At 40.4% G+C, this 13211-nt stretch overlaps 2 protein-coding genes across 2 annotated transcripts in view; one reads left to right on the plus strand and one right to left on the minus strand.

Annotated features, from left to right (window-relative positions):
* Window positions 1-12028, minus strand: part of LOC106815913 (trafficking protein particle complex subunit 8-like) — a 33929-nt gene extending 21901 nt beyond the window's left edge. The window contains exons 1-16 of the mRNA XM_014820445.1: window positions 11737-12028; window positions 10506-10697; window positions 10086-10175; window positions 9599-9773; window positions 9083-9239; window positions 8342-8540; window positions 7236-7388; window positions 5823-5980; window positions 5333-5442; window positions 4835-4985; window positions 3329-3432; window positions 2766-2871; window positions 2132-2263; window positions 1554-1778; window positions 1001-1118; window positions 215-438 (exon numbers count right to left, since the gene is read on the minus strand). Coding sequence (XP_014675931.1) covers window positions 215-438; window positions 1001-1118; window positions 1554-1778; window positions 2132-2263; window positions 2766-2871; window positions 3329-3432; window positions 4835-4985; window positions 5333-5442; window positions 5823-5980; window positions 7236-7388; window positions 8342-8540; window positions 9083-9239; window positions 9599-9773; window positions 10086-10175; window positions 10506-10697; window positions 11737-11893 — 2451 coding nt within the window. The 5' untranslated portion in view covers window positions 11894-12028. The remainder of the gene's footprint in view (window positions 1-214; window positions 439-1000; window positions 1119-1553; window positions 1779-2131; window positions 2264-2765; window positions 2872-3328; window positions 3433-4834; window positions 4986-5332; window positions 5443-5822; window positions 5981-7235; window positions 7389-8341; window positions 8541-9082; window positions 9240-9598; window positions 9774-10085; window positions 10176-10505; window positions 10698-11736) is intronic.
* A 238-nt stretch (window positions 12029-12266) lies between these two features.
* Window positions 12267-13211, plus strand: part of LOC106816095 (charged multivesicular body protein 1a-like) — a 6543-nt gene continuing 5598 nt past the window's right edge. The window contains exon 1 of the mRNA XM_014820653.1: window positions 12267-12400. Within this exon, the coding sequence (XP_014676139.1) occupies window positions 12376-12400 (25 nt within the window). The 5' untranslated portion in view covers window positions 12267-12375. The remainder of the gene's footprint in view (window positions 12401-13211) is intronic.

A 13211-nucleotide genomic window follows, 5' to 3' on the forward strand; every position in this document is an offset into this window, starting at 1 on the left:
CTGTGCATATATAAAAAGGCTGAGTATACAGTCACCCCAGTCTTAGAATTAAATATTTAACCTATATTTTCCCTTCATACTGACACCAAAATAAGCGAAAATAAAATAAATCAGTGATAAGCAAATTCCAGCACAGGGCGATAGATCCATTGTTAACAAGGCAGCGTTGAACGTATTAAGCAGGTGACAGCGGCTCGACAATCAGTCACGTCGCGTGGGGACACGTACCATCGACGACGGTCAGCGGGTGGTGTGTGTTGTTCGTGTGCTGCGTGAAGCACTGGATAGTGGGGCGGAAGGCGGCCGCGCGCTGCAGGCTGCCGCCGCCGCCAGCGTCCACGTCCAGCTGCGTGCAGACAATCTGCTCCAGCCGCTCCCACACCGCGACGTCCGCGCTGATCGGCTCGCCCGCCCCCACCGCCGCCTCGTCTCCGTCGGCTGCAAAGCGCAAACTCGCGACGGTTATCTCGCAATTGTATGTGGATGCCCAGCACTGCCGCTCCTCCTCCCCTTAGCAACGTCGTGCGTGGCGATCACGACCCCTCCTGGCTAATATTTGTATGTAAGGCAAGTGGGTTGGAGAAAGCTGGACAGCGAACTACTAAGCTGAAATATATGTCAACTGACGTGGTGACGCCCGTCCCACCAGTGGTGCAAGATCGGCCCAGTACGGGCTTGAATGTCTGCAGACTGACACCTAAAGTACTAGCTACCAAGCTATAAGTGAAAATCATGAAATACTAGGTTGCTTCATTTGCAATTGAGTCAACTGGAAGACATCCATGTTTAATTATAAACTTATGTGGTACAACATATAGGAATAGCATAGACACAAGATGAAATTGTCTTTAAGATTTATTACATTTATAAATTAAAAAATGACAATCATGACTGATTACTTTTATAACCTTCATGTGTCACAAATTTAAAATAGTGTTGATATTTAAGGACTATTCATGGTTAAGGACTGACTATTCATGCAATATTCGAGCAGACTTACTTTGGCCAGCTGTAGGATGCATTGCAGTTATCAGTTTGATAGTGGTGCCATCTATGACAGGAAGAGGAAGTTGTGCGAGCATAATGCATCCTTCTTGCTCCGTCTGTGCAAGCAGTTGCTGCAAGTCGAAAACCATTCCAACCATGTAATATATTCTCAGAGGTTATATGCTGTGCTAATGAATACTGGCTACTAACAACAACTACCCTAACAATGAGCCGGTGAAATAACATATGAAGGTCCAAACTAACACTACAGCTTTATTCCATGCTTTTCAAATAATTTTTGAAGTACTCAGCTCAGCGTGAATTATTCGACGTAAACTTTCAATAAATGCATGGCTAGAATTGCACTCTAAGTGTGAAACGATGGTCTCGACATTTCTACTTTCCTCTCATTACTTTCTTGCTTGCTCATTGATCTCGAAACTACTCACAAACCAAGAGCACAACCCCCACCCCCCTTTTTCGAGATCAGAAAATCTGGAATAAACTCTCCAGGCTGACCACGCGCCTAGACTGGCACCGGCAGACGGCCGTCATCATCCACGAACCTTGTACACGAAGAGGTACTCGCGTACGAAGGCGTTCTGTTGCGAGGCCGTCTGCTGGCTGTCGTTGGTGAGCAGGTGCTTGAAGGCGTTCGTAGCATTCTCCAGCTGCTTCAGGTTGAACGACTGCCGCCCGATCGTGAAGTTGATATGGTCCTCCGCCAGGCTCCAGTGGCGCCCTCTGTAGACCTGCAGTGCCTGGCAGTAGCTCCGTAGCGCGTGCTTTCGCTGTAACGATCGTGGTGCTGTTTATCCGCATTGTTTAGGAACAAGCGTGAAAACAACGCGCTTTTCACGATACCAAGTTGAATCTGTTTTTTGACAGGAAAGGGTGAAAAATGACATTTAACTCATTTTCTTTGATGGAGAGGTGAAATTATTTATTTTTATGCCATACGAAATTTACTCGTTATTTTGTAAGAATAGGGGGCAATGTTAATTATTAGGATACCACTGAATTCTTTTTAATTCATAGGACGAGGGAAAACAAAAAACTTATTATTAAGATACCACAGAATGTTTTCCCATTTCTCTAGCAGGAGTAAACCGACTTCTATTCAGATTAAACACAAACAACATACCTGACCAACTTTGCTGAACCTGTGACCGGCTAGTATCATGTGGAATGCATATTTTCTCACCATGGGCTTCGGCATGTGGATGAAGCAGTAGGCGGCCTGCTCTAGCAACAAGCCACTGCGCAGGTCCGAATCCTAGAGATGTAACCGCATACAACTCTAATCATTCATTATTCCTGCGAGTCCCCTCGCATCCCAGGCCATTAGAACCAAAGTTCCAAGTGCTAACTATAAGGCCACGGCTCCTACTAAACCACTTCAATGCAACGAGTAATTATTTAATAAATTAAAATGGAATAATTTAATAGTAAGTATTAACATACAGGGAGTCCCCAATGGATTACAAACACATTTGGTTCCAGAATTACATTAATAATTCAGTTTTTTGGAAGTCGAGTATACATTACAAGAAACTCAGTTGTGGTTACGTTGTTATGTGGGCGTGTTGTGGTTGTTAGGTGGCACTAATGAATGTTAACGTAAACAATAAAGCATTTATTGTTCATATTCAGATTCATAAGTTAGATGTTCATGAACTCTGGGGACGTTTGGTACTTATGTTTATTATCTAATAGTAGCTGTTGATGTCATCCATGAGTTGTGATCAATAGCTATCATGGGAAACAAGGGTAGTTACCTCACTTGTCATCTTTATCAAATTAATTGCAGCGTCGCTGTAGTTACTAGTGTATTTTAACACTTCTGTAGAAAACATCGTCGCTCTTGTTGCATACTCTGGTAATCTGCAGAAATAGCACATAATTAGAGGCCTAAGCTATGTAACATATTATCAACAGACGAAGTTAACCAGATTTAACACAGATTAAACCTTGATTATCCGAACAAGACGGGCAGGGAGTATTTTGTTCTGCTAACTGATTGTTCGGATAACTGATGGTCTAGTCACTCTAGTGGCTTATTAAATATTCACGGGACCTTGAGATTTTGTTCGGATAATCCGAAATTCGGATAATTGATGCTCGGATAACCGAGGTTTGATTGTATATATATTATCTATGCTATTTTTACATGGTTGCCACAATGCTACCAGCATTTTCTATGCTATGATGATCCTAGTTGACTAAACACAAAGACCCTTCCGATAATCAGTGGTAAAACCACATGTATTAGGAGGATCAGATATCTGTTGAGAGCTAACACAAAAACACATTTCCACAAGTTACATTTCAATATACCTACTTGCAGGTAGACAGGTATGTGGAAATTGCAGTCTCCATGTAGTGGTTTGGATACTGTCTCTGGGAATTTACACCCTGCATGAACACAGAGAGTGCTGCCATCTCCTGCGAACAAACACAATTAATTAGGCACAGACAACTAACAGATTTTCACTAATAAGACTACGAAACACTCAAACAGGTGCACAAGACTATGGAAAGAGAAACACATGCACCCACATACTCAACATGCATGCAAAAAAAAAATCCAACATCCTGATAGCAAACATACTTTTACAATAATTAAACAAGTGCCGCGGAGCGACAGCGCTCATCTAACGTCTACTGCGGTGACTCTGTGGTGGAGTGGTGGGATTCTAGTAAACCCTGTTAGTCCCAAATGTGTTCACATAACACCCGAAACAGTGGAAATGCACAGGGATGGTCATCAGAACCTTCTCCAAAGGAATGTTACGTTGGATCGTTATGAAAGTTTGACCACGACGGTATGGGCGTCGTACGTTTAAGTGTCTTCAGATTAAAGATGGAAGGCTCCATCGTACGTCATGATAGCAACGAACATTTGCAAGACAGAATAGTAAGCACTCATCCATTTACCTATTGCAAAGCTACAGGCTGCAAAAGAAGCTGGCACCTGGTAACCGAAAATTAACGCAGGCAAGAACTACACAGTACCACCACCACAATGCCTGCACTGGCAGTGGCATACGTTACATGTAACATACTGACAGTACAGAATGCCATAGAATATATACGATTTAAGAAGCATAAACCTTCTTCAAACCATAATAGCTTTTGAAATTTCACTGTGACATTGTAGCCTCATACATCCAGGCATGTATAGATTCACTAGCAAACCCGGCAGTTAAATTCTTTCTAACAGTAGGCCCTAAAAAATCCATGTTTAACCCTCCTCTTGAGGGTCAAAAGGTTATCCGACACTTCTCTTTCGCATGTCAGCAGACGGTACATTCATGGTCCTTCAATAAAACCATAAAAATGCTAGGTCACCGCTGAAACAAAAAAGTTTTTCAATCGCTCCGTCAGACCATGTCCTCAGAAAATATCTAAAATATCTGCCCTGTGCCCATTGACCTTTTGACCGTGACTCTCACAATTTCGGCATCATGATGGCTTTTCCTACCATGATGCTATACACCGACTATCACGAGCCTAGGTCGAGCCGTTTAGATTTGTGCCGCAATTCTGCATTTCCTCCTATACTTAAGTTAAGGAGTGAATGTTCCCCCTTATTTTACACCTCTTGACCTTTGACCTTTGACCCCCCAGCTTCGACATCCCAACTCATTTTGACAATCCCCCCGATGTGCCAAATATCGTGACCGTACGTCGAGCGGTTAAGATTTGTGCCTCAACATGTTGACGGACCAGACGGACGGACAATCATGCGATTCTACAAGCTGCATCTGACTATGTCAGATGAGCTAAAAATGATGCAGTGCAAACAAACCCTGAATCACAATTGCATTCTCGCGCTCAAACTCACCAGCGAGCCGGCAAAGTGTGGCCACGCGTGGTCCGTGCTAAAATCTCGTTTGGCTGTATGGTAGGACTGATATGCGAGCTCATACATTTGGAACATGAAGCAGAGGTCTGCCAACCGCCTGACCTGCAATTCCGGCGATTCCGATCCATAGCTACAAGTAAATGTAAAAGGTTAACACTGATAGGAACAATATCTAATTAATGAGCACAATGTTCACACTCATGGAAACAATATAAACGAATGGACAACTACATGATTTGTGCTGAGAGGAACAATATGAGTTGGTTAAGTACATAGTTTGCGGTAATAGGAACATTGTGTGATGAACGTGTACATAGTTTGTTCTGCCGGGAACAGTGCCTGATGACAAGTAACTATAAAACTTGCACTGATACAAGCAATGCCTGACTACAGAACAGCAAAAGGTTTGTGCTTATGTTACATAAAAGCTTCACGATAATATTCATCTATTATACAACTACTGAAGGAAACACTTACGACAGTAATGTGTTTTGAAGGTTCAAGCCTTGCGTGACTGGCTTGCTACCCCCAAACCACTTCTTGGTGGCACTGAAGAGCGAACGGTGAATTCCTTTTCGGGACATCAACTATAAAATGAGCGAGAACGACTGATAAAACGAACAAGCAATGCCTACAGATAACGAAAGATGAACACAAAGGATGTTATAAAAAATAAAAAATAAAATATTAAGAAATATTAATAATAAATAATAATAAATATATTAAAATGTTAATTAACAAATTAAATATAAGGATGAGCATGCTAACATTGCAGCACACTCGATGATATATGATTCATGATCCTGAGATCTCACAATGGTGAGTGTGGGACAAAAAATATATAACTTCTCTTAAAATATAGTTTACTTTTGCTTCAAATGCCTTTTCATTCACTACTGAGCAGAAGTGAAGTAACATCTGCATTAAAACTGTCACTATTGCACGTATAGTTGACACCGAATCGTACCTGGTCATTAAGTGTTCGTATCTGTCTCTCCACATAAGGCAGCAGACCACGAACGCAAAACTCGTGCACGAAGATCCGTAGTCTATCGTGGTCACTCAAGGTCAGACAGATGCCGTGTGGCATGTGTTTCCTCTTCTCTATGCTCGTGTGTAGCGTGGCTGTGACAGTGAATCAACATATGCTTTTCTAGATGCAAAAAACTCTGCTTTCATATACATGGTTTTTTATTAAGGAAGAACTACTTCTTTTCTTTCAGAAGAGAAACAGCCTAAACCGCCTTTGCCCGTAGCAATTTTGTTTTCCAAGTAAAGTTATTAAAAAGCTACATGACATCTATTTATAGTCAAAGGTTCACAAACTTGCTCACATTAGAGGGTACCTTTGGAACAATTACAGGTGGTACCAGTAAAATAGTGAGTAAATAGATCATAAAAATGGTTTCCATTTTCAACTTTCCTATTGGAAAACTATGTATTTACTTAAGGATACTCTCAAGGTTTTAGGAAAATTTTTACCGATTTTTCATTTTCAACTTTATTTGATGGCTAACACTATGTGCCACCTTCGTACATGCTCATTTCTCCATATAACGGTACATGTGAACTGTCAGAGCGTTTTGCTTGCCCTCGTACATGTGTAGTGAGCCGCGGCTGACGTCAGAAAAACGCTGATTTCTCCGTTCCAATTTCTGATTTAGTAGTCGATGTATAAATGGATATTTCTCTGTGATTACAACTCGGAATAATTTAATTTTACACTCGTTTTAATGGTAACATATTGCTGTAAAAAAGAGCGTCAGGGATTGTTATTAAGTGCCGTATTTTATGAGTTATGTCTCTTTATTCGCAAAGATTATAAATTCAAACGTGCGACTTGAATTTTAGGCATTTTTTTACAATTTTTCTCGGTAAATATGAAACTTAAAGAAGAATCCTGATGCACTATTTTGGTACATATTGTGCTTAACATGTGGCGAAAATTTTGTATCCTCACTCTTTCTGGTAATTGAGAAATATCCAAAATACCATTTTTACATAAAAATTCAAAATTTTTGTGGTAACATAATTTGGTGCTGGAAATTTCATGAAATTTTTGGCCTTGAGCATAAAGATATATCTCCTCTATAAATAAAACAAGTGATTGATTCGATTCACTCGTCAATAAACGTTTAATCTTCATTAGAGCAATACCCGTGCAAAAGGTTGAGAGTATCCTTAAGATTTTCTAGCAGCTAATCTGCTTGTTCTAGAAGAGTTTAAATATGTTGAGTTTGACCCCCTGATACACATATTAATGATAATAATTAATTAATGGCTACTAAACCAAGTCTGTACATTCAACGATGAATTAAGGAATAGGTTTAGATAAATGCATTCTAGTCTAAAAAAACACGATGCAGTGTATACTCATTACCAAGAGGGTCTTCAAACAGTGGGTCATTATTGACATGGTTCTGCAATGGTGCATGCTTTTTGTGAAGGTCACCACCAGGTGGCTCCTCATTGTCAGGCAATAATGGATGGTCTACTATCTCCTCCACTGGGTTGGTGGATGACAATGAGGATTCTGAGATAATATGCACAATAGTATCTAAGAGATGATTTATCAACAATATAATATATGCCTTGACCTGATTCCCATCATCATATACTAAAAATCCTGCCATGACACTAATAGACCCCACCCCGTACAGACTGCAAAATTTTATATGGTATTAAACTAGCGCGCGCCAGGCCCGGGCCTGACGCCCGCCAAATTGTAGCGTATTTGATCCTACATTAAATGAGTCATCAGTTCTCTGTTTAGCTCGTCACGTCACCCCGCAGACAGCGAGGTACAGCGAGCGTAGAATTACGTGACCTAAATAAGGCTATGCGCATGCGTATTGTGATTTAGCACCGGGTCTGGCCTGCTTGTTGCGTACAGACAGACACACAAGCGGGCTATCTTATCCCGGGCTAAGTTATCCCAGGCCTGGCCCTCCATCATTTGCGGGGCCAAATTGGAGCGGGCCAGCGCGTATTTGGAGCGGGATAGCGTGTACACACTGCAAAATTTGGCGCGGGCCTTGCGCGTGCTAGTTTAATTCCATATAAAATTCATAGTCTGAATGGGGTATACAGGTGTTACCTGCCACTGATTTCTATGTCCCCATTACAGAATAAATGTCTGCATTTTTATTTTTTAACTTGGTGCTCATTTTTAAACTTCATTTAGGGGATCTAAGGTTTCGATTTCAAGATCTGTTATTATTTAAATAAATTTTTTGTGATAACTTTTTTTTAAATAATTTAAATAAATATGGTTAGCCTGAACTATTATGCTATTTCTTTTCCTTTAATAGCTTGTGTAATAAAACAAAAGTAACAATAAATACTAATTAATAACACATGCTATCACCAATTAGTGGCGCTAGTAATTCTTCTAGTAATCTTGAGTTTTCTGGGGGGCTATTTGACGTCGACTGGAATTTCTGGGATTTTTTTTCTTTCAGAGCGATAACGCAGCGCTGCACTCACCCGATCCTTCTGTCGCTTCGGACGCATTCTCGACGAAGCTGCTCTCGCTAATGAGCACGCCGTCTGATTGGCTGGGAGACAAACTCGCCTCCATGACGGAGTTGGGAAACGTTGCCTGACCGTCGGTCGTGAGCTCCAGCGGCAAGCACTGAGCGGGAGGCTCCGGAAGTGACGGTGCCTCGTCGTCCGGGGAGGAATCCTGCAGCGCAATGTGACATTGGCATGTGACGGAAAATCACCAGCTGCCCCGCACGCATTAATCAACGTTCGGACCTAACGATGGATACATTCAGCAGGTTTGCTTACAGCTGTATCCTTGCTCAGATTACTGCTACTTCATAATTTAATGTTTTGGTGCTATGAAATAACTCTGATTATCGTAGTTTTTTTGCACTCTTGTTTCGTTATGGTGAAAGAACTCTTATATCATTGTTTCGATTATCATTGTTTCACACTATCACTGTTGGGCTACTGGACTTCGCATGACTCGCATTTCACCATTCTATCGTACTAAATGTTTTTGGATGTTTTTTTCCTGTGCATTTTACATGCTTATGTCATTAATGTTTGCAATTTAGCGGTAGCCATCTTGCATTTCTCTCAGTTAACACCAGTAGCGTATCAGTTAAGAACAACATTTGAATAGGAAAGGAATGTAACATGTGTGAAAAGATGTGTCTTTCCGTCGGAATTCGTTACTGTGCGGGATTTGGGGGTGGGTGGAGTGGGGGGGTTACATACCACAATGTTAAACTTCCTGCCTAGAAACTGGCTCCAGGGGTCAGGCATTATGTCTGAGCTATACTGGGCTGTTCTCTGGTCACAAGAGTTGATCTGTAGCAAGTGGCACGCGTGCGCACCGTACGTCGACTTCATGCTCTGGTACACTGCCTCAGCCCTGTGTGAACACCACAGACGCAGACACAAAATAAATGTTATTGAATTATATTACCGTTAGAAAAACAACAACACGTATTACATGAATGTGTCTTGGTACGTTTTCACGTGTTCAATAAATCCAGGCTGATGGTAACATAGGTAAAGATCCGACTAAACCTCAATCAGCATGAATATTTTGAAAGCACGATTTCTAAACGTTACTTAGTAGAGAAGCTCTACTACTTTTTACACAATACTTTAATAGTGGAATTTAATAAGCACCATGTCCCATCACATTATATTCCAAAGCCTTGACCTTTTCACCTGAAAACCTCATCACAATGAAAGTATTGAATAAGGTTATGACAGCGCACGTACTTCGACTCCTCTCCATCTGTGACATCGTGTAGAAGAACATAATACTTGAATATATTTGGGGAGAACCACTTGGGCAGTTTCTTCGGGGTCTGGTGCTGCTGTTGGTGTTGCTGCTGATTTAACTTATGAAATATGTCCAATGGCTCTGCATGGTTGGTGGACACGACAAAAATACCTGACAGCTCATTAAGGTAAAAATGCATAAAAACTACAACTTTAGATCCAGTTGCCAACAAATTTCATTGATCAATGTCATAAACCTTTTTATCGATATCTCACTCACATAGCAGCACATATTCAGTGTAATACTCGAATAGCATTCCTGACCACTAGACCGCATGGTTCTACTACAGACTACTACATTAATGAGTAGTTGATTGCATTATCAGAACGAGATCCGTCGCTTAAAATCTCTTGATGCTGTAAACGTGTATGATGCAAATTTCATTTCATGGGAAACTTAAATGCAATTTCACAGAAAGGATACATGCAACATAATGCCTCAAGAACTCATGCTCAGCAGGTGGTAGAACCTGTAGAAAATCTTCCCTGTACTGTTCATACCACGGCGTTGAAGCTGCAATAAATATGTATACAAACAAGATATATTGAAAATAATAAATGTGGACAGGTGATCATAACAAGCTTGATATTTTAACTTATCACTCAGTGCGTATACATCGATTTTTTAGGTATTTTAACAAATGAAAAGTGTGGCTGTATTATTACCAACTGGTATTGCTGTAACTTCCCACGAGATACCAGTATACATCATTCTACAAGAATATTGAATTATATATCATAGAGGTGTACTGTGGAAAACTTTGCTTGCAGATTCTACATCATATGAATCAATACATGAGGTGAAACGGCTAGACTTTCCTCAGCATATTTTGGGATTACTCACTAGCAATGTGAAGATTGTATTCGCCTGTCATCACAGCACTTGTGTCACCAGGTGTAGGTTGACAACTGCTAACTACTTCACTCAGCATCTTTTTAGCAAGTAGTGGCTGTGGCGGCAATGAGTCAAACTCCTTCATAATCACTTTCAGGTTGTGTATTGCATGCGATAAGTTGCTGGGATCTCGAATGTGAACTGGAAACATCACCAAATGGATTCATTTACTTAGTAATACTAATAGTAGTAATACTAATAGTAATAGTATGGATTTATGCAGTGATAAGTCTTTAATATTAATACATGAAAAATTAATCCATAAAACGTGATATAAATGCCAGCTGCTATAACTTCATGATGCATGAATAACACTAGCTACCTGGCAGTACCACTAATATATCAATCAGCGGCGATCACACTGACAGGGACTCAAGTTGGCTTATTCAGTTATATTGTCAGTCACAGCCACTGAGTGAGTGAGTCAGTATTATTAAAGGAATAATAGGGCCATTGATTATGCAATGTTGACGAATGCTAGAGTAACTGGCACCTTGTGTAGTTAATAAGTACATTACCTTATAGCCAAACACGTATTAGTTTGTCCAATATCACTGCTGGTTACTAAGAAATGTCTAATTGAAAATCCGCAGTCCAAGAAATCAGTTGACTAAGTTGTTTACAGTTTCCATGCAGTTTCAAACCGCTGGGTGTGATACAGATTTATAGTGCACCGGACATTTTCGCACGCATGCTCGGCCGTACGCAATGCTATCATCAGTGATTTCGTAAACACGGACGCTCGTGATAAGGAACTTTGTTTAGTCCGTGGCCGTGGTTACACCGCTGACACCTCCATTTCATCTGGCGTCCCGGTCCAAAACATATGGGCCGCACAAATGTTTACGTCATCGGCAACTTATCGCTTGACTCCTGGATGACATTTACGGCACGTAAATGAATATCAACAACCGATTTCAAGTCTTGCTTGTAATGTAACCAGCAGTGATATTGGACAAACTAATACGCATTAGGCTATAATGTTACGTACTTATTAACTACACAAGGTGCCAGTTACTCTAGCATTCGTCAACATTGCATAATCTGTCAATGGACCTATTAAGTATTATTCCTTTAACTCAACTTTAAGTGACGATTATAACAAATTATTAGTGCTAATAGCAATGCTTATCTTCACGGGAATTGTTAATAGATTTCACTGAACAACAGCGGGGGATACCTTCTGATGTCAATCGACAGAACGGCTGAACAAGCTCAATAAAGCAAAGGTTATTCTTCTGACACACTGACTCAGCATCGTTGCTGCAAAGCACTGCGACCATTGGACTGTACGTGCTCTGAATAAACTCATGAACACTTTGCTTGCAATCTGCCATTTTAACGGATGTTCCTATAATGACTTTAACACACTAGTAGACAAACTCCATCCACCAGCTATTCCAAATCAGCGAGGAATAGCCGTACTGCTAATAATGCCAAAACTCCCACCAAAAACGCCATATTGTGTTGAAGTTTGGTGGCAATGTGCACAAGGTCGCTTCCTGTTAGAACTTTTCAGCTGTCACTCAACTCACTTTGATGCATAGCTTATAATCAGTAAGTTTAGCAATAAATTTAGAACATATATTATGATTCGTATATATTATTTTTGCATTATTTATTGCATTGGTTGGCTTCAGCAATTCAAAAATACTCATGCTAAGCGTAACTAACTCTGCCAAAAGATGGCGCCACAAACACAAAACTTAGAACAGATGATGTCATATCCTGTTAATCGGAAATCCCATAACAAAACCAAATTTCAATCTATTTTTGTTGTTATATACTCTTATATTGAAATCTGCAGTTGCGAAAGTAAATGGGTGCAATGCCAAGTATAGAGGGTAAGTGTCACTGCGACCACTGTCTCAAGAACTCAGTAGTATTAGTAGAGAGGCCCTCACTTGGTCACTGATTGTATCTTGTAGTTGTAAGTTGTATAGATCTTCAATCTTGTATCTTCAATCTTGGACTTGGGGTCCCTCTCTTGTATTTCACGACACAAGGCACTGATTCTCTCTTTGGAATGTGCGGGGAATTTATTTGTATTCTTCTTATTCTTTCTTATATTCTTATTCCTTCTTATTTCTTATTCTTATAGTTATATTCTTATTCCTTCTTCTTATTTCTTATTCTTATTCCTTCTTCTTATTTCTTATTCTTATTTCTTCTTCTTATTTCTTATTCCTTCTTCTTTATTTCGTATTCTTATTCCTTCTTCTTATTAGCTCATCTGACATATGATGTATATCTGTATTATGATGTTTTTATTAGCCTAGGAATTTGTTTTATCGTAGTTTGTAGCATATTTGCCTGTATGATCCACGATTATCTGTGCAATAAACTTTATTTGAATTTGAATTTGAATTTTGACATAGTCAGATGCAGCTTGTAGAATCGGTCCGTCAACAGTTGGGCACAAATCTTAACCGCTTGACGTACGGTCACGATATTCGGGACGTCGGGGGGGGGGGGGGATCGTCAAAACGAGTTGGGCTGTCGAAGCTGGTGGTCAAAGGTCAAAGGTCAAGAGGTGTAAAAGAAGGGGGAACATTCTCTCCTTAACTTAAGGTATAGGGCTGAAATGCAGAATTGCGGCACAAATCTAAACGGCTCGACCTAAGCTCGTGATCGTCGGTGTATAGCATCATGGTA

This window comes from Priapulus caudatus, unplaced genomic scaffold, assembly GCF_000485595.1.
Source record: "Priapulus caudatus unplaced genomic scaffold, Priapulus_caudatus-5.0.1 Scaffold30, whole genome shotgun sequence".
In the NCBI taxonomy this organism is placed as follows: domain Eukaryota; kingdom Metazoa; phylum Priapulida; class Priapulimorpha; order Priapulimorphida; family Priapulidae; genus Priapulus; species Priapulus caudatus.